Source organism: Fundulus heteroclitus, chromosome 15, assembly GCF_011125445.2.
Source record: "Fundulus heteroclitus isolate FHET01 chromosome 15, MU-UCD_Fhet_4.1, whole genome shotgun sequence".
Lineage (NCBI taxonomy): Eukaryota > Metazoa > Chordata > Actinopteri > Cyprinodontiformes > Fundulidae > Fundulus > Fundulus heteroclitus.
The window spans coordinates 8,149,883-8,171,771 of record NC_046375.1 but is presented as its reverse complement, the minus strand read 5'-3'; the positions used below and the strand labels follow the sequence as shown (position 1 = coordinate 8,171,771).

General features: G+C 38.5%; 1 protein-coding gene across 2 annotated transcripts in view; it reads left to right on the top strand.

The window, feature by feature from the left end:
- The window catches only part of ppp2r5a (protein phosphatase 2, regulatory subunit B', alpha isoform), a 73,176-nt gene that overhangs the window by 40,015 nt on the left and 11,272 nt on the right, over positions 1-21,889 (top strand). For both annotated transcript variants that reach the window (XM_021319758.2, XM_036147307.1), the window contains exons 2-5: positions 2,686-2,882; positions 12,963-13,064; positions 13,176-13,268; positions 20,469-20,599. In XM_021319758.2, coding sequence (XP_021175433.2) covers positions 2,686-2,882; positions 12,963-13,064; positions 13,176-13,268; positions 20,469-20,599 — 523 coding nt within the window. The remainder of the gene's footprint in view (positions 1-2,685; positions 2,883-12,962; positions 13,065-13,175; positions 13,269-20,468; positions 20,600-21,889) is intronic.

Sequence of the window (21,889 nt, the reverse complement as noted above, 5' to 3'; positions counted from 1 at the left end):
GGACCAAAATTACCTTTTAATATGTACATTTTTAAATGACAATGACAAGTCTTTTAAACTGCCATGGGTGTCCTACATATTCTTAAAAGATCTGGAAATTATTATCAATTTCTACATCTGGATAAATATGGAAAAATTATGTTTTTTTTAAGGGCAGAAGTCTAATTTAGTAGTTTTCACAATAATTTATATTTAGCATAGTTTAGCTTTCATTTAGCAAATTATACCTCAATCTGTATTTAGATTTTTAACTTACCAACTGAATGTATCCATATTAAGAAATCCAATTAAGACAGTTTTGCTACCTGTTTGGAGTTAAAACAACTTTAAATTTAGATTGAATTAGACCTGTAGGTAAACTGTGTCTAAAACCCCCCAAAAAACTGAAAGCTGAAACTGCTGTTCTTTAAATTTTAGAAAAGGAAACGTAAGTACAAATATTCATAAACTGTGGTTTAAAGAATGAGAATTTCCCCCCAAATCTTATCCAAATTAGTCCAGATTCCACGAAAGCAGTGAAATAAATCTTTTACAACTTTCTAATAAGCAGAAGACTGTTTTAGCATTCTGTTAGTTTTACGACCTACAGATAAGAACTGACTACGATTTTAGCATATTCAAGGTACCATTTTTGTACTCAAATGTCCCGAAAGTTATGGAAATGTCAAAAGCATAACAAAGAAACTATAAATTGGAGTCCAGAAAAGTATGGGGGATTGCAATTAAATGTGTGTACCCTGAAGCCAAGACACTAATATTAACCCATAATATTAAGCAGCTATAGTATAATATTCAACTGCAAAAGGAACAGACATTGCATAAGATGTTCAGAGCAAGCTTTTCTTCCTCATGAGGCCCTGTGGAAATTATAATACACAAGAAAACCAACAAAACAATTTTTTTTATCTCAAACCCGTTGTTAAAAAGGACAGTTTCTCATATTGGCATCCATGAGGGTGAGTTTTTTTTTTTCTTAAACCGATTTTGACGTTCTTGAATAAAATGTGAAGTTGTCAAATTTGTTTTGACTAAACTCACCTTTGGATATGTTGCTCAGGTCTGGCAATCAGTTTTAAATTTCATTTTCAAAGACAATCTGACTTTTCAGACATAATGGACTAATCAGAGAGAACGTAGATGAATACATGACCTCTTGGTATAGATCAAGTAAGCAATAGGAAAGGTGAAAAAGGTTTTTAAGAAACGGGTTGACTCGTAGTATATTCTTGTTGCTTATGTAAAATTGTGTCAAGAAAGATATGGGCTTTGATTTGTTTTCCATCTTTGTTTTGTCTTATTGTCTGCATGACTACATTTCTACAATCTGACCATCTGTAACTAGACCATATATAGAACTAACATTGGATACTAAACTTGGCTCAAATTAACCTATTGGACCAATACTGATATGTTAAAAATGACTAGCATCGGCCAATACCAGTGTTAATGCAGATGTATTGTGCATCCCTATTAGGGGAATAAATGTGTAAATATAAGGTGCTCAGTGTCGGCACATAGACACTAAAGATTTTTACTGTTACATCGTCACTGCCACAGATCACCTAACAGCTGGATGTTTTAACAGAGCTCTGCGTTGTGGATAGATGAGTGTGATTAACTTTACCTACAGATCGGGTTTAAGTTTAAACTTGTGAATGCAGATGCACCAGTTCTTGGCCGGTTATCATGACATGGCATCTTTTTGCCTGACTGAGAGGCAGGTTTGACTTTCCAGCTAGTTTGTTTTTCTTGGCCTTGAATGTTATAGCTAATAAGTAAATTTTCCACTTCGAATGGCATCTCTTCACTGTGAGCTTTCTCACAGGATTGAGGAAACTTTGGTGTGGATTTTATACAACAGGATACCTGCTGCTTGGTTTTCTGGCCATTTGTGTTTTCTGTTGCAATGCCACGTGCCACTAAAGATCTTTTATTAAACAAGTTGGGTTGAAAAATTCAGCATGAATCGAAATCATTATCACCAGACCAGACTTTTTCAGAGGACCTTCATAAAACAGTCCAATCAGTGGAAGAGTCGCCATGTTTTTCAGTGAAAGGCATAGAGTGGCAACTGGCTTCCTTTCAACATAATCCAGTGGCAGTTCAGCACTGAGTTTTGAGCATTAATTTTAATGAAGACTTTTGATCCTCTGTGTCATCAGCTGTCATGGGTGAGGCCATTTTATTGTAACTACAGGAACCCTCAGGTTGTCTTTTTGTTGAGCTGTTTTAAGTTAAGCTCTGTGGCTTCTCTGTAACAACCTGTAGCATCACTGTACTCAGTGCATTTCTGGACAGATGCCACGCATAGTTTTTAGCTTACCTCAGGTTCAGGTTGACAGGCTTAATAACGCTAAACGCTCTCACCTCTTCATCCTAAAAGGCTTTGCAGTTTCACTTGGAATGACTGGCCTGTCTTTATGTGGCATGCATTTCTTCCATTATGTCTGTTTGTAATTTTATAAAGCAGCTTTGTTAGACAAGTCTTATAATGCAGTTAAATAGAAGGTAATTTGTTTTGCACGTGTTACATTTTACGTTTTGTTTTGTTTCTGCAGTCACTGGCAACGGCAACAATCATCCCAACATGTTTATACTTCTGTTAATTTTTGTCTGTCTCAGCTGTTTTTTTTTTTTGTTCTATGTTTTAATATTAAGTACTTGTATTTTATCCTTCTGTTCCAGATGCCCCCTCCACGGAGCAGCAGGAACTTTTCGCTCAGAAACTCCAGCAGTGCTGCACACTCTTTGACTTTCTGGACTCTGTGACGGACCTGAAGAGCAAGGAGGTGAAGAGGGCCACGCTGACTGAATTGGTGGACTATGTTTCCACCAACAGAGGCGTGCTGGTTGAGAATGCATACCCAGAGATCACAAACATGGTGAGAATACACACATCTGTGTTTAAGCTACTTTGTGTGTCTCCTTTAAGTTTAGGAAATTAATGGACAAATTAACAAGTGAAGTACTATTACCAGTGTATATTATTTAACAGCCATGAATGCTCTTCTGTGTGTGCCGGTAACCCCCCCCCTGTGCTTGAGCAAGATTACAGAAACAGAGACTGATCTTGTGTCTAGACAGACTACCTAGTGTCAGCTTTACAACAGGAACATATTAGCAGCCTCAGGCTAAAACCTTGTACCACAGCGCATCCATTTCAAGCACAAAGACCACTTTGTCACCTTTGAATTAGTTTGAATTTGGTCATCTCTCATGCTCTACCACTGATCACATCTGATTACACTTACCGGTAGGGTTTCTAAAAATGTTTCATCCAATATCAACTAACCTAAGATTGTAAAGGATATTTCTAAATCTGAAGTACGCAAACAGGAATGTCAAAAAACAGTTTCCCTGCAGTCGAACACACCATCAAAACGTGCAGAATCCAGCATAACTCTGAACATTTTGGTCCAGTGATTAGCATATTGATCGTGCAGGAGTCACCTTACACAATGCATTGTTCAACAACTCTTCCAGAACCCTTTGAAGTATCTTTGACCAGTGCAGTGTAGGTATATAACTGGTGCCCTGTGAGCTGCCTGATGTTCCTCCCACAGTACAATAATGACTCATGTGTGCAGGATTTAGAAGACAACAGCCAGTGCTACAGTGATTCACTCCACACTGGAGATTATAGTGATGGATGCAGCAGAGCATAGCCTCCGCTGAGTCAAGGAGTCTTTAGATTACTGAAGGATTGTAGGCAGTAATTCATCTCATGCTTTGCAACTATTGATTTGGGATTCTGTATGATTATGCGCTTTTCAAGTTTTGCATAGTTTTTTGTGGAAGCCTCTTTGTAGCACTTGGCAGTGCACAGATGCAAATAATAAAATCATGTAATGCACCAATCTGCTATAAAAAATACTGATTGATTAGATGTCATTTATTAAGTTCCTTATTTTTTATTTATTTTTTGTGTATGTCTTAACAAAGTAACATTGATTCATGACTAACTATACCTTAAATAACCTTAAATACGGTTGCAGAATTGAGTCGTTAACTATTCAGTCCAGTTTATTTGTGTCATGCAAATGCACAACACGTCATCTAAAAGCACGTTTCAAAGAAGTTGTTTCAATCAAATCATACAGAAAGATTACAGGTAAAGTATAATCTCTCACAGGTGAAGTAATGGGTTTCTGGTGGAAGTCAATAATTTTAATTCTAATACTAATAATTTTTTAAACACAAAAAACACTAAAGTTATCACTACTGTTGGTGGTGGAATGGCTGGCTCAACAGAGCTATGACTCAGTGGATATTTATATATTCTTTTTCTCCTCTATTAATGATGAAAAATAACTTATTCTAGCTTGGCTAAAGGCCTTTTTAAACAGAGATACTTTTTCCAGATTGAGTAGGACTCCCTAGATTTGTTGAGTGCCATTTTCTCTCCAGTGTCCTAGTGTTGTGCTTTAAAGTATGTAGCTCTGAATAAACCAGGGAGCCAGCCTTCTATGAATAATTGTTCTTTTTCAAAGGGGCTTAATTGTTTAAAACAGCATGTAATGAGATAAAACTATGAACACGAACATCCCTTTTTGAAAGGGAAAAAATTAAGTTGCATTAAGGTTGCTTTATGCTTGATGTATGCATGTTCCTTACGGAAATGAGATGTGCGGACGCAACATATGCGGCATTTATGCTCTGTGTGGCTCTTCCTCTGAAGTAGCACTTTTCTCCTAGACTCTAGGGGGCAGTGTTGCACTCCTACGCCAGGCGTACTATATCCCACTGCACATTGAAATTTAAACCTCTTACCTTTTTCCAAGAGTTTCTTTTTCAGGAATTATCAATTTGTTGATCACTTAGGGCTGGAGCATATAGAAAAAAAGTAATAGAAATTAAATTGATCAATATTGATAATTATCCACAAATTCAAAACATATATGTTAAGTGCAGCCCTGGTCATTTTATGCTGTCGCTTAGCAACCTGTTTTTAGATGCAGAACACACAAACACTGAAATGAAACTCTTTATTCAACCAACTTTTTTTTTTTTTTTTTTTTAACCAAAACTGCAAGTTTTTTTTTTTTTAAAGGGGCAGAGCTTAGTGACAGTGTTTGTGATCAGTTGGGAGTAATTAATGACTGTAGTGTTAACCTGCATGGCTACAATGCAGCCAAGAGAGGCTGTTGCTCATCCGCCATGTTTTCCGTGCGCTACTGTCTACGTAGTTAGACATTTTCCCAGGTGCGCAGAGCGGAAACTTTCAGCCGCGTGGAGGGCGGCAGATGCCAAAATGACGTAATATGGCCGTGTGGACCTCCACGGATGCGTCAAGCATAAAGCAGACTTTAATCAGATAAGCAGAGATCCACAACTCTGAAAGAATCTGTTGTCAGGGCTACTATTGGACACATACTCAATAAATGCGGTCTTCCTCCTTGACTTTAATGTCAAGGACAAAGCCGCAGTTGAAAGAAAGCTTAAGAGCTATCATCAAAGTTATGCAGAGGACACTAGGAAAGAGTAGAAAGAGATTCTCAAATGAGAAGACGAGGCAAACATTTGAGTCATAAAAGTGAAGGAGAGATTTCAAAAGGACCTGGTGCTGTAATGGTAGAGAGATGTACAAAATAGTGACTTTTCAGATACCTTCTTTTTGAAGGCAGTGTACGAAATTCCAATGATTCTATAATGGTTTATTTCACAATTTTCCCCTTTTTTCAACAAGTCTAACATAAGGTAACATGTACCCTTCAACCTGAAAGATGTCAAAATAAAGTGTAGGATCTGCTGAAAGGAGACAGCACTTCTGTTCCAAATATTGTGATTTTTCTTTTCCCTGAAAGCACTGATTAAATATAATTCACTGATATTTATTCTAAATGATCAGTGCACAGATTTTTTTGCAGCTGTAAGTGCACAGCTCGAGCTGTTTCACAGTAATACTTTTTGTAGTGTAATTCCTGTGTGCTGTGTGTGTGAAAGAAAATCCTGAAATAAAGCCTGATTCAGAATCACGTACCTGTGATGCACGCAGCCTCTGAATGAGCTTAGACTAATGGCAGCTACGCTGTCAGAAAGCTAGGTTGTTGCTGGCTCTCATTGATGCGCTATGCTTGGCCTCACATGACAATGAAGAGATAATTGCTCTAAGTGCTGCCCAATATTCTGCTGCAGAGAAAATGCTTTGATCACTAAGGTTGTCAGGTGTACAAACAGTACGGTTTCTCCTTCCCGTCAGCAGAGGTGTTACTTATTAGCCAGGTCAACAGTATGAGAGAAATGAGACAGAATCCTCCTCCTCTTATTTCATTATGTCACATTTTCTTTTTTTTTCTTTTTTTTCTTCTGCGGGTGAGCTCGATACTTGCTCTCCGTTATGCCTTCCTCTCCTGGTTTCTTGCACAGCCAGTTGCTAGGTGTTGGTTATTATCACCCACAGGCAGACACAGCTTCATCTCCCCATCCTTGGTGAACCTACTCGAGTTTTATCCGCAACTCTGACACTCAAGAACAGCCTGTTCTAAAATCCTCCTACATAACTTTCACGCATAAATAACTGTTTCCTTTTTACCCTCTTGAAAATATCTCGCACACATCCCATGTTTGCCGTCCTCCCACACCGTTTTCTTTTGTTTTGTCTAACTGTAGTTATTTTTTTTTTTTCAATAACATACAGTGATGGATGGGGAGGGGGGGTCAATTTATTCCAGCTGGTGTTTTTGTGTGAATTATGTTATTTGCGGAGCTTCGTTGGTGATTAGACATTTAACTAGATACACACTGGGATAATTTTGTTGGGAATTGTTCCCTTTTATACCGTTTCCAAAGTCTGTACTCTACAGTATAGCTTTGCTAAGGTATTCACACCTCAGGAACTCCCACCATTTGTCACATTACAGCCAGAATTTTCAATGCATTTTATTGGAATTTTATATGATGGACCCACACAAGGTAGCACATAGTCATGAAGCAGAAAGTAAGGGGATATTGTCCATAAACATTTCCTCCAAATAAAATCAGTGGTCACCTGTTTAATAAACCGAGCCCATCTGTGTGCTTCTTAGAATTCTATTTAAATGCTGCTTTGTTTTGCATTGTATGCTTGCCAATCACTGTGGAAGGTAACTAACCCAGCAGGTGACTTTGAACACACCAGAGCAGTGCCCCAAAAGACTTGCAGTTATAGTTGTTCAGCAAAGTTTTGACCGTATCCTTTTGCTTCCAATTCTAAAATTTGTGCTCCTTTGTGCTCGTCTGTCACGTTAAAACCCCAAAAACTACTCTGCTTATTTGAACCAATGATTTTACCTCAAACCAGGCAGAAACAAAATATACAAAACGTACATCTGCATTATCTTCCGGGGACGATGGAAAGCCTGTGTAATGCTTTGAAAGTGATGTAAAATCTGCTCGGGTGTCAATGCACTAAATAGCCAAAGCACAGCCCATGAACCAGAGTACTGGTTTTTAAAGCATAAACATAAAAAAAAACAAAAAAAAAACAGATCTGGTCTGACAATTTTCACATGCAGCAGCCATCTCTTGCAAAAATTAAGTGAACTATAATTTTTGAAATTGATTTGCTTTTTAAAAATCTTTCACTCGGCTCTAAATTATTGCAGAAGGATTGGGTCTTCTAGTGTTAAGATGATCAACAAACCTTTTTGTTTAGAGACAGATTATAGAAACCTCTTCTAAAATACGGACGAGCCTCTTGGTACGTGAGCAGACTTACAGGCCAGGAAAACCTTTTAATTCTACACAAAATTTAAAGCCAGGTTTTAAAGTCAAAGCTAAGTTTCAGAGACATTTTTAGCATTTATTTGCCAAACTGGGTACAATCTTTGCAGCAACTTGTCAAGAAGTGTCTCTTTAAATCAACATAAGCCCCTGCTCCTGGTTCACTACTGTATTAAACAAACAAAAAACCTTTCTACCTTTTAACAAAAAACCTTTCATGATTTTAGCAAAAGAAATTGTAACTTCAAACAGTTTCACCACATGATTGTGCATAAAAAGTAAAGTCTGCCCCTCTAATTAAATGAGAAAAGCATGTCTCACTGAAATTTTCAACAGGTTTGTAGACAAAGGCACTTTAACTATCCATGTGTGCTCTTATAGTCAACATTATATTTGATGAAAAGCATAAGTAGATTAGTGACTTTCATGTCTGCTTTTCTTTATTTTTCTTGTTTTCAAGAGTTTAATTGAAAAATGAAAAAAAACAGATTTTGGTTAATGAATCTCATCCAGAACACGATGCACATATACCAGTTTCCTCCAACTAACCGACTAACTATGAATGAATAACATTGACTGTTCTTCATTACATTGGATTCACAATGGCACAGTGTGGTGCAGAGGTAACCTATTAACGACTGTCATACACAGTATTTGTTAAAAATAGTCAATGAAATGCCATATTTACACATTGACTATGTACAACAAGTTACCTATTGAAGTAATTATGCCCATTAGTTGAGAATGGATGTGATGGTGGATGTTACCAGATGGCCTTTTTCATTAAATCACAACCAGCTGCCCTGATCAGACTCTTCCCAAGTAAAAGGGAAGGCAACAAGTGATGTAATAACGGATCGACGTAGTTACCATGAGAGAGCTGAGAGTCTAATATGTCCTTGAGGACGATGGACCACAGCTGAACAAAACTAAACCTCCCTCTTTTCCTCCAAGATAATCAGACCTGGATTATCTGAATGTCATAGCAATTTAGGCGTTCCTCCTGGGTTTATATTCTTCCTGCAGAGCCGTTTTGTAATTTCACAATGCCCCCAACTCCAGTTAAAGCTGCAATGAATTATTAACCACATCAGGTTTTCCAAACTAAATACAGGTTAGAAATGAAGTGTGACATTGCAGTCAGCCTGTGTAGTGTGACGTTGGTAAGAAACTAATGGATCTTATTTGTGTATCTGCGTTCTGTGTAGTCGTCGAAGGAGGTGATTGAAGCTGAAATGCTTAATCGGTTGCACTCGCATGGCCAACACGGATTGCATCTGCTTGATTTAAGTGTTGCAAATATATTCACCCCCCTGTGAACTTTTACACATTTAGTGAATGTCTCAATTACAAACTACAATGTATTTTGCTGGGATTTCACATGTGAAGTGTTAAGTGAGTGCTCTGGTTAGATAAAGGAAAAACTCTATGGCTTACTTTCAAAAATCTGTGTGGCCAAAAAACAACAACACTGCACTTCACCCCGAGCACATCATCGCCCACAGTAAGACATGTTGATGGCAGCATCAAGCTTTGGGGATGCTTTTGTTCACCTGGGACAAGAAAGCTGGTTGGATTTAATGGGACAATGGATGGATTGCTATACAACTTAATCCTGGAAGAAAACTTGTTAGAGGCTACTGAAGACGTGAGACTGTTAAGAAGTTTACTTTCCAACATTTTCTTGTCCTCATCAGAATTATGAGTTACTTTCCTAATAAAATCCACAAGTTTGGAGCTGTAACCTGACGAAATTAGGATATCTAGTAGTAGGGCCGGATGATAATTCAATAGCAAGATCTATCGATCGATAGACGTGTGGTGCAATAGAACAAAAGGGGTCAATAAATGTTCTTCAATTGAAGAACAGTTTTCCTTCCTTTTGCATTCTAGCCTATCATGTAGGTTAATATTAGTCATTAATCCTCCCAATCAATCAATGCAGACCCAGGAATGCTCCGTCACCAAGCCCCGCCCCCTTCAAAGAGCTCAGAGCGCACCTGTTGTTTTTTTTTCTTTTTTTTAAATTTGCAGTTTTGTAAAAAGTTGGTTGAATAAAGGGGTAAATTCAGTTTTTGTGTGTTCTTTATCTAAGCATAGGTCTGTAAGCAACAGGATAAAATGTCCTTAAATATATGTTTAGAATATTTTGATTATTATCAGTATCGATCAGTATTTCTATTTTATCTATATTCTATTTTCTACTTCATCCAGCCCTATCTAGTTGGTTATCAAGGCTTTATTTATTGCACTGATTTATTTATTGCACTGTAGATGTTTTACCAGGGGCAACGTGTTTCTGCCTATATGGCACGTAAATGGCTAATAATACAAAAAGGTTTAGTGCATAAAATAGCCTGAACTTTGCAAAAGGAGCATCCATATTAGGCAGTGAAGCCGTTTGTTGGTTGGATGCTTTGTACTCTCAATTCATCCCAAATCATTCATGTCTTCAGGGAGATTTCTAATTAGAATTTTGATCATTTTAAAACCCTCTCAGTTTCATTAATGTGTAACATCAGGATTTAATTAGTTTGGGGGTTATTAGGACATCTGTAAACGTTTTTAACTTTTCCATCTGTGAAGGGGCTGCCCGCTGCTGCAGAAATTATACTCGGGTGGAAAGTTTTTTTGCATTTAATCTGGTGTTCACGGTTTGTTGAGGTTTAAAATTCCTTTCCTGCCTTGCCTTCCTCTCCCATTAGTGTCGGCTGGATTTTCCAGCTGCCAATACTTAATTTGATGTTGCCTTTATCACTTCAGCGTGAGTTTGTGCATCCAATCACATAACACTGGCTTTTCCAGCTCCCCTGCTGTTTGTGTGTGTTTATCACTCTCAAATTTACCCAAGCTAAAAATAACAATAGGGGGGATAGAGGTGGCAGTGACCTGTCTACAGTAATTGTCTCTGTTGCAGAATTTTAATAAGGGGTTGTGGCAGAAGCAGTGTTGGTAGTGGTTAACAATCAACTTATTGTTTCGGTAACAATATTAATGTTATGATATAATCAGTAGGGGTTCAAGAAGTTCACTTGTTTCCAGGACGGCAGCTGCCATTTACATTCCCTTTTTTTTTTAAAAGTGTTTTCGAACTTGTTAGCATTTGGTCACTTTATTTGCACAAAATTGGGATGGCTGTATTCAGCCCCTCTGCAGTATCACCACCGTCTATTTTAGCTGCAAGTCCTCTCAGGTATGTCTATACTACCTCTGCTCCGCCATGTACATCTGAAGACTAAAACTTTAGCCTGTGCATTTTAGGTACGTATGCTTGTGTAAATATAAATGAGACTTGCCTCTTAGTGAGACTACCTGTATAAGTAAAGGTTAATAATCTCAATGTCCTTTGCAAAATATCTTGTATTCAGTCAGATAAGGAGGGGGGCATAAGTGAGTAGGGTATTTTTGAAGTCTTGCCACATAAATCTTACATAAATCGGGTTTACAACTATGCTTTGACTAGGGATACACACATTAGGATACTTTTAATCTGAATCATTCAGTTGTAGCTGTGGATGTATGTTTAGACTCATTGTCCTACTGGAGGGTGAACCTTCGCCCCCGTCCTAAGCCGTTTGCATCATCTAACAGGTTTTCCTCTAGGATTTCCCCATATTCACATTTATCCATCTTCCTATTACCCTGACTAGCTTTTTCGTCGTCTCTAAAGAAAGGCATCCCCACACCAAAATGATTTAAAGGTAGAGTCTGCGATTTTTCCCGCAGTTTCCCCAAGTTCCTTTTTGAACTGTCCATGAACAATACGGTCTTACCTGCTCTTCAGCTCCTCAAGGGGATCGTATGGGGAAAAAAATCTCCCAAATCCACTCTGGTATTATTTCTTTCCGCTCAGGCCTTTCTCTTCTTCTCATAAACTTGTATGCGGTTTGCTTCTTGTGACGTTCAGCCATGTTCAAAGTATACGGTGAGAGCAGTGGAGCTATAATGAACGGCTAACACTAAAGCTAACTGCTAAGCTAACCAGATACATAAACACTAGAAGTGCACATGTGAAGCCAGCAAGCGGAAACTAAGAAGGAACGAGCACGCACACTGGAGTTACGTCAGCGTGTCCGAATGATTGTGGGACAACCAACAGATAAGGCGATACCCCGGGAACTTGAAGGGACAGAGGGGGGTGACAACAGGAACAAAACCCTGACCAATCACTGCCATTTGCACCGAAGGGCAAGGATTGGTCAGGGTTTCAACAGGCCTGCAGCTCTCACAGAGATATATTTAACCTCCTTTTTCTGAATACATACTTATTGAGTACTTTCAGGATGAAAGGACCATTTCACCCATTATAACAAAATGTGTTTCTGAACTCTAGCTTTAACAAGGGTATTGTGTATTCAGGGTGATGTTAAGTGTTAGTTTTCTGCTGCAATCTTTGTACACACAATTTGCTTTTAGGTCAAGTCCTTTAAATGTTGTCTTATATGACCACAACACCCTCTTCCACATTGGTTGTGTCTCCTCACATGGCTTAAAAGAAAAACCGCAAATAGAACCCTTTAAGACCTTTATTCAACCACTCTTTTATAAACACCAGATTCAAGTACGTGAGTAATAGTTATCCTGTGAACAGTTTGTCCTGCATACTGATTGTTGGATTTCTACAGCTGAGATGAAGGTTATTGGTTGCACTGCTTTTTATGTGGGGGTATCAAAGGACAAGGGCTGAATACGAATAGATGTCGCTCTTTTTAATAAATAACAAAAAAGCTAATTGTGTATAATGGTGCTACTGTGTGTTGGTATCACATAAGCTCCCAATAATATGTATGGTACTGTATTTTTAGTATTCACGTTTGCGTTCCAGTTTTAGACAAACGTCAACAGCCATCTGTGCCAGAGATATTTGACACATGCAAATGTGCTGTAAGCAAATTAATTTAGAGCATCGCTACGCTACAATACAGCATGTGGTTTAAAAACAGGAAGGAAGGGCTGGTGTAGCACAGTTGGTACACATTTGTACTGTAGGAACAGAGTTTGAATATCACTAGAAAATCTCCAGTGTTTGTGGCTGACGTTAAGGCTACAGGTTACTTAACAGAGCTAGTGAACCGCATGTAAACAACAACCCTTACTGGGCCCAGATATACACACTGTGGATCACACGTTGACATAGAAATATATATATTTTACGCAGTTTATCCTAATAAAAATGCAGCATTTTTGAACAAATCAGACATTTTATTTATTTTAATTAAGGTTGATGGTTTTTTTTTTTTTCTTTTTTTTTTTTCCTGCAGATCTGCACCAATATTTTTCGGGCTCTTCCACCGAGTGACAATCCAGATTTTGACCCAGAGGAAGATGAGCCCACTTTAGAAGCTGCCTGGCCTCACATCCAAGTAAGGTTTCTAAACATTTCTGCTTACACTTCAACGAAACAAAAGAAAAAGTTGTTTTCAAGTGACTGCAGGGTGTGTATTTTAGTAAACGGTCTTTCTTTTCTCCTGCAGCTGGTCTACGAGTTTCTGCTGCGCTTCTTGGAGAATCCAGACTTTCAGCCCAGCATTGCGAAACGATATATTGATCAGAAGTTTGTTCTGCAGGTAGGTGCATATTCCCTAAATATTTTTGCATTGCTAATTTGTGGCACCGTGTTGGTTTTACAAATGTCTCTTGCAGCCTTGAAATGAAAAACTAGCCCCCGGGTTCGAGATTTCAAATACGTCCAGTAGAGCGGTGGCTATCACCGCATTTCGCCAGCATGTGATTTACTTTTTGTGGATGAATCAGACAATCTGCTGCTCCTCGTCTACATATGTCCATGCTCAGCACCCACCTACTGCAGGAATGCTTCATGTCTTGTAGCAGTTGCTTACAGGCATTATAAGGTCTGGAATGTCGGCCGGGCCACATCCGAGGTGCCTGGTCCGACTTTCCATGATGTGAGTGAGTCGTCCGGGCGCTTTAAATAGCTGCTTGTTGTTTACTCTGGTGGAGAAGAGAAGAAGAGTGTGGTCCAGCTCTGGCTGGTAATAAAAGGCAGTTAGAAAAGGCCTGATTAACATCAATTATCATAAAGCAGAACTTTCTCAGTAAGACGTGCTGCAGCCAGAAGAGCCCGAGGTTTACAAGGAGGCAGAAAAACCAGAGGGAAGTCTTGGTGGCTCTCTTTGACGCTCATTATGTCTGTTTTTTCTGCTCTACCAGTTTTAATGGGTTTATTTTACTGTTTTGGTGATGTGGATCAGTTGCTGCTTAGCTTCAGAAAACAGCATTCGCTCCAGAAAATAACCATATGTGAAACAGGTGCTTGAGCTTGCTCTCAGAGTGCATTTTACAGAGTTTTGCGGTGCCTTTGCCTTGTTTTATTATTTTTCCGCTAGAGCTTCGACAAAAACCTTACGTTGCTTATGAATATTTGCCTTGTAGATTATTATTATACTGTTCCCCAGTGACTTTAGGCTGATGGGTTGTCAGGAAATAGTCTCACAAGACACTTGACACCTTTATTATTATTATTATTATTATTATTATTATTATTATTATAATGATGATGATGATGATGATGATGATGATGATGATGATGATTGGATAGGATGTTTTAAGTACCTTTCTTGGGCATCTCTGCATTTGGGGCCAGTGGGGCCTGTACAGTTCCGTGTCCCTCCTTGGATATCCGTCCCCAGACACTTACTCGTTGAACTCTGGTGTAATTCTATTAACACCAGAACCGCTGACACTGATCACGGACATAAAATGATTTACGGAAATGCTGATTCTCTTACTTTAAACTGTTTTGTTTTGAAGGAGGGCTGTGTAGTTAATACATTTGTCTTTCAGTTTTAGTTTCGGTAATCAGCAAAAAATCCAGAATAATTTGGTCCATATTTGGTCTTTTATAGAACTCTTAATTGGAGTAAGGTCTACTGTCCCAAATTGAATGAGTTATCCTCTCAAATATTCATTATTTCTGTATTCAGCAAACTGGTTGTAATTACAATATTTTGTCAGTAATTTAGCAGCCTTATGCTGAATAAAAATAGATAATTTTATGTTGCATATGTTTGCCTTTCAGACACCTTTTAAGTTTTGAATTGGTGGCATTGTGTCAAAACGCAGATCTGCTCTGCAGAAGAGGTGCACAGTCCTAATGTATATACTTCAATACCTCAGAGCAGTTAAGAAAAACATTTTACTGCTTTCTAAGTTGATTTTTAATTAACAAGCATACAGTATATATTTTTAAAGCATGCGTGCACCTCTCTAAATCATTGAATGCAGCGGTGTAAATATATACCTTTTTAGGAATGCATAATGCTTCTACCAACTTTTGTGAAAGAATGATGCAATTTTGTGACCTCAGTGGATTCTAGCATTGTACAGTGAAAGGATGCCACCTGTGCAAAGTAATGTGGGGAAATTTCCATGATCTACCATTAGTGGCGGAGAGTGAAAGGAACTCTTGCTGTTCGCCACATAAAATCAGAAAAATTCATGAGCGGGGTCAGCGGCGTCATGGTTCATAGTGGGCAGAGGTCGCCCACATTTCCACAGACCTCCAAACTTCATGTTGCCTTCAAATTAGTTCAAGAACAGTGTGCACAGGGCTTCACAGAAAGGGTTTACATGGCTGAGCAGCTGTATCCAAGCCTTGCATAGCATCAGGCGATGCGGTGTAAATCATTCCACCACTGGGTGTAGACGTGTCCCTGATGTGAGAAATCGTGCCTCTCTGTTTGGCAATCCAATGGATGAGTCTGGCACTCACCAGACTGCTTTGTAAGTGTAGTTTGATGTTGAGGATTATGATGTGGGCCTTAGTTCTTAGCGGGGCTCTTAATTCTAGTGAAAGGAACTCTTATTGCTTCAGCATAGCAAGACATTTTGACAGACAAATGGTCCTCTGGAAAAATACGCAAAGATTCCCATAATTAAAGCCTTCCCAGAAGACTTGAAGCTGGTGTAGCAGCAAAGGGTGTGGACCAACTTCATATTAAACCCTCAGAATAAGAAGAGGCTGTCACTCTGCTTCATAGGTGGAAATAGCACATAAGAATACTTTTGGTAATATAGTGTCATTAAAAAATAAATGTTGCCTCTTTGGCTATTCTATAAATTACAGATACACAACTGCTTAAGAATCTTTATTTAAAAAATCTTTAAAATTCACTTGGGTTATTCCTTCCTCTTATCCTTCTTTCCTTCCCTCTCATTTTCCTTCCTCCCTCCCTCAGATCCATTCATCCAGTTATTATTTTTGCATATTACATTTTATTTTGAAAGGTATGATGTAATCAAACATAGTGACAAAGCAGTGCTGGGAACTCTTGAACGTTAAGTTTGTGAAGTCTGCAATTTCTTTTGTGTGACAAATTCATAGAAATCCTGTTTTAAAGGCAGAAATATATTATTGAAATTGAAATTATCTAAAAGACATATGCTGCTTTATCACTGCCGTCCAGAGACTTTTTAATATGAATGTTGAGCACTTCTGAATAAGTTTGATAATAGTGGTCTGTAGTGGGATGATGAGCCATGTGCTACATACAACTATTCCTACGTCCACAGTGTTCCCAATCAATATAAAGTGTTTATTTATAACCACAGTTCAATACTTCGGGACATTACTGTCCCCCCACCTCTATGCATTGCTTTTGCTATCTTAGCTATATTTTTATATATAAATACCAGCTCATTTTCTGCTACTTGATAAATGTGTCTCTCACTGAGCATATGAAAACTGCTAAACTGGCTCCAATACTTAAAACCATGTTGCGGACCCTCAACTAAATGTTCAACCGGTGGGGGTTTATTTGTTTTTCTATTTTAAACGGTTGCTTGTCTGACTGGAAAGAACGAAATCGGGCAAAGAAATTAGGAGCCTAGCATCGGCTGAGCATTTAATTTGACTTTGTCCACCCAGTGTCAGTGAGAGCCTGAGGTTTTGGACACAAATAGAAAGCTGCTCTCCCATTACCAAGTCATTTCAGTGACAAATTTCAACAGTCAGAATTCACAGGGACATTGTGGAGTAACCAAAGCATCTTTGCTCTCATTTTTTTTCCCCAACAAGAAACGTAAACACTTTTTTGTACATTTGTGGTGACAATGTTGTCGATGAGTTTACTGAGAACTGACGTCCTAGTGCGACCTTTTATTATTGAATATTGATGCCCCCCTCGCAGGCAAAGCCCACACACCCATATCATACTGTCTGCTTTCATTTCATAACAGTAGGTCCAAGTCCACATCCTATTTAAATGTTATTGATCAGCTTTGGTATTGATTTGAATGGTTATGTAACTCTTGAAAGTCTACTGGAAGCAAATAACCAGAGCTGGTGCAATTCGTGATGCATGGATCTCTCAAACCTTTAACCATACCACACAGCAAAATATTATGACAAAAGAAATAAAAATAATGCTTAAAAATGTACAATTTAATGACTCGGCATGCACCATAACATTAGCTTTATCCTTGCATAACGGGACTCATGTTAGTTTACAGTGATGCACAAAAGTATTTGCTTATCTGTCTTGACTAACACATGAACTTAAATGACATCCCATTCCCATCCCATAAGGTTCAATACGATGTTGGTCCATCCCTTGCAGCTTTATCAGCTTCAATTCCTTATTTGAAGGCTGTCCTCAAGGTTCGGGAGTGTTTGTGGGAATTTTTGACAATTTTTTTCCCCAGAAAAGCATGTGTGAGGTCAGACACTGATGTTGGACAAGATGGCCTGGCTCTCAGTCTCCGCTCTAATTCAGGTGGCGTGCTATCACAGAACCATGCTAGTCTCCATGCCTAGGTGCTTGATTTTATACACCTCTGGTTATGGAACACCTGCTTTCCACTATATGGATGGATGGACAAATTAATTTTGGAATATACTTTATATCCAGATTAGGACTGCAACTAACGATTATTTTAATCAATTATTCGGTTGATTTCTTTTACGATTAATCAATGAATTGGATGATCAAAAGTTTATTTGCATTTCTTCTAAATTAACATTTGGTCTGAGAGCAATCAAGTTGCTATTTAGGTGTTCTGTTACAATAATATTGGATAATAAATATTTTTGCTTAAAATAAACTTATGTTGACTAGATTGTTAGACAATCATTTAATAGTCAATGTTGTCTATATGAAGTGAAGCTGTAAAACTAGGGTGTCAAATGCGATTTGATTGAACCTCACCTTTTGTGCTAGAGCACCAAAGGGAAAAAAAATTGGGCATAACATGCAACTAGTGCAAAAACACCTTCTGATTATCAAATAAACCACCAAAGAACTTCATGGACTGTTTCAGCACAAGCTGCATTTTTCATTTAACAGACTTGAGCTGATGGTCCAAGACTGTGTTGAATGTAACTAGTCGTCTAGTTTGCAACACACAGAGGTTTGTAATTTTGTCTGTTTAGAAAGACTGGCAATAATGCTAAACACATTCCATCACAAATGCCATGCACAGTGGTTTACCCTCCAGTGGTAAGTTGTGTGAAGTAGCACAGTGAATTGTAATGTACACTGCTTTGTAGAGGTCAGGGGTCTCGCCTGCACATTTCAGCGTAATGGACCATTACGCTTAAATTAGTGTAATTTAAGGACCTTGGAGGTAATCATTTGTTGAACTTTCCAACATTTTGATAACCAAAAACTTCCATTGGATCAAGATTTTGTGATAGATAAATAAAAGCTATTGTATAATTGAGAAGTGGGAGGATCAGAAAACGTAATTCTAATTTTTTTTGGGTAAGAGAAATGGAGCTTGCATTTGACATCCCTCCCCTTTACTCTCATGTCGTTAAATTAAAATGAAATGTCACTGATTGTCTTAATCCCGTGTGTCACCTACTTAGAAAAAAAGTTTGCTTATAAGTGATTTAATCTGTGTAAATACATCTGGTCTGTGAAGACTCAGGGATCCTTCTGTCTTAAAAATGTCTGGAATAGGCTAGACTTTAATTATTTTTGGATCCAGAACAAGTATGGAAAAGGAAAATGGAGCATGAAAAGATATTTGTATTTCCTGTCTTTATTCCCTATTCTGTTGTCAACAAGTTAGTTCCCATATGTCTATCAGTGCCTCTATCTGTCGATCCCTCCATCCCTAAGCCTGTCATCAATCCGTCCATAAAGCCAAAATGTCCGTCCGTCCGTCCCACCAACAGTTCACCCGTTCTACCATTCATACACCGATCCCACCATTCGTCTGTTCATCCATCTGTCAATCCGTTCATGTCAGTCATCTGTCAGTTTGGTAATTCATCTATCATTTTATCCATAAATCCACACGTCCGTCCGTCATTCCTCATAGTTTGGTGTTTCACTGCCTGATTTGTGGAAATAGCTAAAATTCATAGTAAGCTTTTGAATTAACAACCTGAAGGACAAGTTTGAGTCTGGAAAAGTATGAAAGGTTGACCTGTGTAGGAACCCTGGAAGTTTGGCAGAGAGGAACAAGCAGCATCATAAAGATGGAAGAACGCCCCAGACAGGTCAGGGATAAAGTTTGTAGAGAGGTTTAAAGTTTTCAATTTAAACTGACAAGCTTGGCAAGCAGAAAAATAACCATAGAAGCAGGTAAGAGGCCCACTGCAAATCTGGAGGGGCGTTAGAGATCCACAGCTCAGGTGTAAGAGTTAAATGATGGGACAACCATAAGTTGTACACTCTACAAACCTGGTGTTTGAGGCCTCTGTTGAAACAAAGACACAAAAGGTCTATTTGCAGCTGCCAAAATCCACTTAGGAAACTTGGGTAAACTTCAAAGAAGAGGCTCTGGTCAAATGAGAACAAATTAAGCTTTTTGGCCTACATGCAAGCTTCTATAGCAACTCTATTTTATGTTACCGAGATGGGTCTGCTGGTTCCGTTAGATTCTTTTCCCAATGCGTTATCAAAAGGTTGTTCTGCAAACTTCACTAACTTTGAGATTTTCCCCACACCTGATTTATTTATTTATTTATTTATTTTATGTTTTTCACCTGGGTTATAAAATCAAGCTTGAAATCACTGCATTGCAAGAAGTCATAATACGTTGGGGTATGTTGAAAACCTTCGTGTCCGTGTACAAATCTAGAGTCGCAATACCCAATTGCAACAGACTGCTTGCACCATTAAAAGGCACAGAGCAGCAGAAAAACATTTCCACAAACACGATGAAGCCCTTTCCTTGGACATATAGCCCGGTATAAAAATAGGCCGTCAGCCCTGTCACCAAGGTGGTTGTAACACGCTAAGAGACGATGAGCACTAAACCCCGATGCCCGCTGAAGCCCACAAACACTTCTTTTTATTTCTGTGGCTTGGCTTAACCCGAACTGTATTGTATTGATGACTCATCACATGTTTCTGCAAATAGCTGCTCAGTGCCAGAGGTTTGAAGGCTGTTTACTTAGCATGCACACAATACATGTGCCCGAGCACTCAGTAGTGTAAACTGAGAGTTTCTGGAAAAACCAGGCTTGGTTATTCAGACCTATCTAGGAAAAGTTGCCTCATAGCTGTTTCCTCTTTAGTAATGCAAGACATTTCTTAGGATACTTAAGGTCTGTGAAACAGGATAGAAAGTGGTCTCACACCAACAAGTGTGAGACCACAATTATATGAGCTAAATATTTACCAGCGTACTAAAGTTAGGGTACTTGTTGAGTCATATAGGAGACAGCAGTGACTATTGCATGTGCCACAGTCTATTTTTGGCTCACCAGGTGATTGAGGATGATTCTGAAACAACACGACTGATTTCCTGCAAGACAAATTACGTCTAACGATGATGCGTTTCTGTGTGCGCAGCTGCTGGAGCTGTTTGACAGCGAGGACCCGAGGGAGCGGGACTTCCTGAAGACTATTCTCCATCGGATTTACGGAAAATTCCTGGGCTTGCGAGCCTTCATCAGGAAGCAGATCAACAATATCTTTTTGAAGTAAGTTTAAAAAAAAAAAAAGGGGCAAGGAAACCTATATTTTTGTTTTGTAAAACTTTTAAAAAGTGTTTTATGTTTAATAAAAGTCTGAATGAATTACAGATGAGTGGATTGTTTTAGATAAAAGGGCAAATTTCTGCAAACTACAAGCCAGCAGATAAAAAGAGAAACTCAAAAACTGTTTTTTGAATTTCTCTTTTAAAAAATAGTTGTTGTTTTTTTTGTTTTGTTTTTTTTGTGTACAAAACCATACACTGCTACATATTTCCACCTTAGTACTAATTAAACAACAATAAATGCAAAATGAAAGTAGATTAAGACGTAAACTAAATCTCTAAATGCACTCAAAAGCCATCTTATCAGCCTTTTTCAAATGCAGTTAGGTTGCAGATTTTAGCGTTCCTCATTGATCTTCAAGAAGAGCTCAGATTCATGGAGTCTCGAAGCTTTGAGTGAGAAGCTTCAGTCGGTCCGAGCAGCAGTGCTGTGCAGCTTTATTGCTCCTGTTGCTGCGTGACAATGAGCTTCGCATGATTGAAACGGGGAACACTTGATGTCGTTTCCAACAGGCGAGGTGGCGAAACGGGTGGCCCCGACGTTGGCCATCTGCCACAGAGGATAAAAATAGGGCCGCAGTTGTCGGGCTCTGTCTGTACATAGCAGCGTCGCACAGACAGATAGAAAGGCTTTGTCAAACAGGTGAAGGTGAATTATGCATGGATCATTTATGCTGGTTTTTCCCATAAAACTGCAGTTTTTTGGGTTGTGCCAACTGATTCAGGTTTGCTCCTTTTGTGCGAAAGTCTTGAGCGAATCTCTTATCTTAATGCTTCCAAGGACAAAGATATTTGTATTATCTTTTAAAGTGGTATTAATCAAATGTTTTTTTCTTTTTATTATTAAAGTTGTGTTTTCAGTCAATTTCAGTCTAGATCCAGAACATTTTCAGAGGAGACCCTTAGCTATGAACCTTGAATCCTTCAAAGACCTCTTGGCAAAAACTAAATTTTACTGTGAATTTTAGGCAGGTAGTTTCACTTTTAATTGAATCAATAAAAAGTACCAATGATCCCACATTTATAGTCATAAAATTGCATTTTTACACCAACCAGGTGATTTCATAATGTGTCATACAATAGGAGGCGATCTCCCATGTCGCTTTGATGGATTATTTCCTGTTTCTTGAAGACTTTGAGCTGCTGTGGTTGTTTTTTTTTGTTTTTTGTTTTCAATTTAATTTACACATTTATTATTGTAGGGTGAATTTCAGAGTATCTTAATTCTGCCATT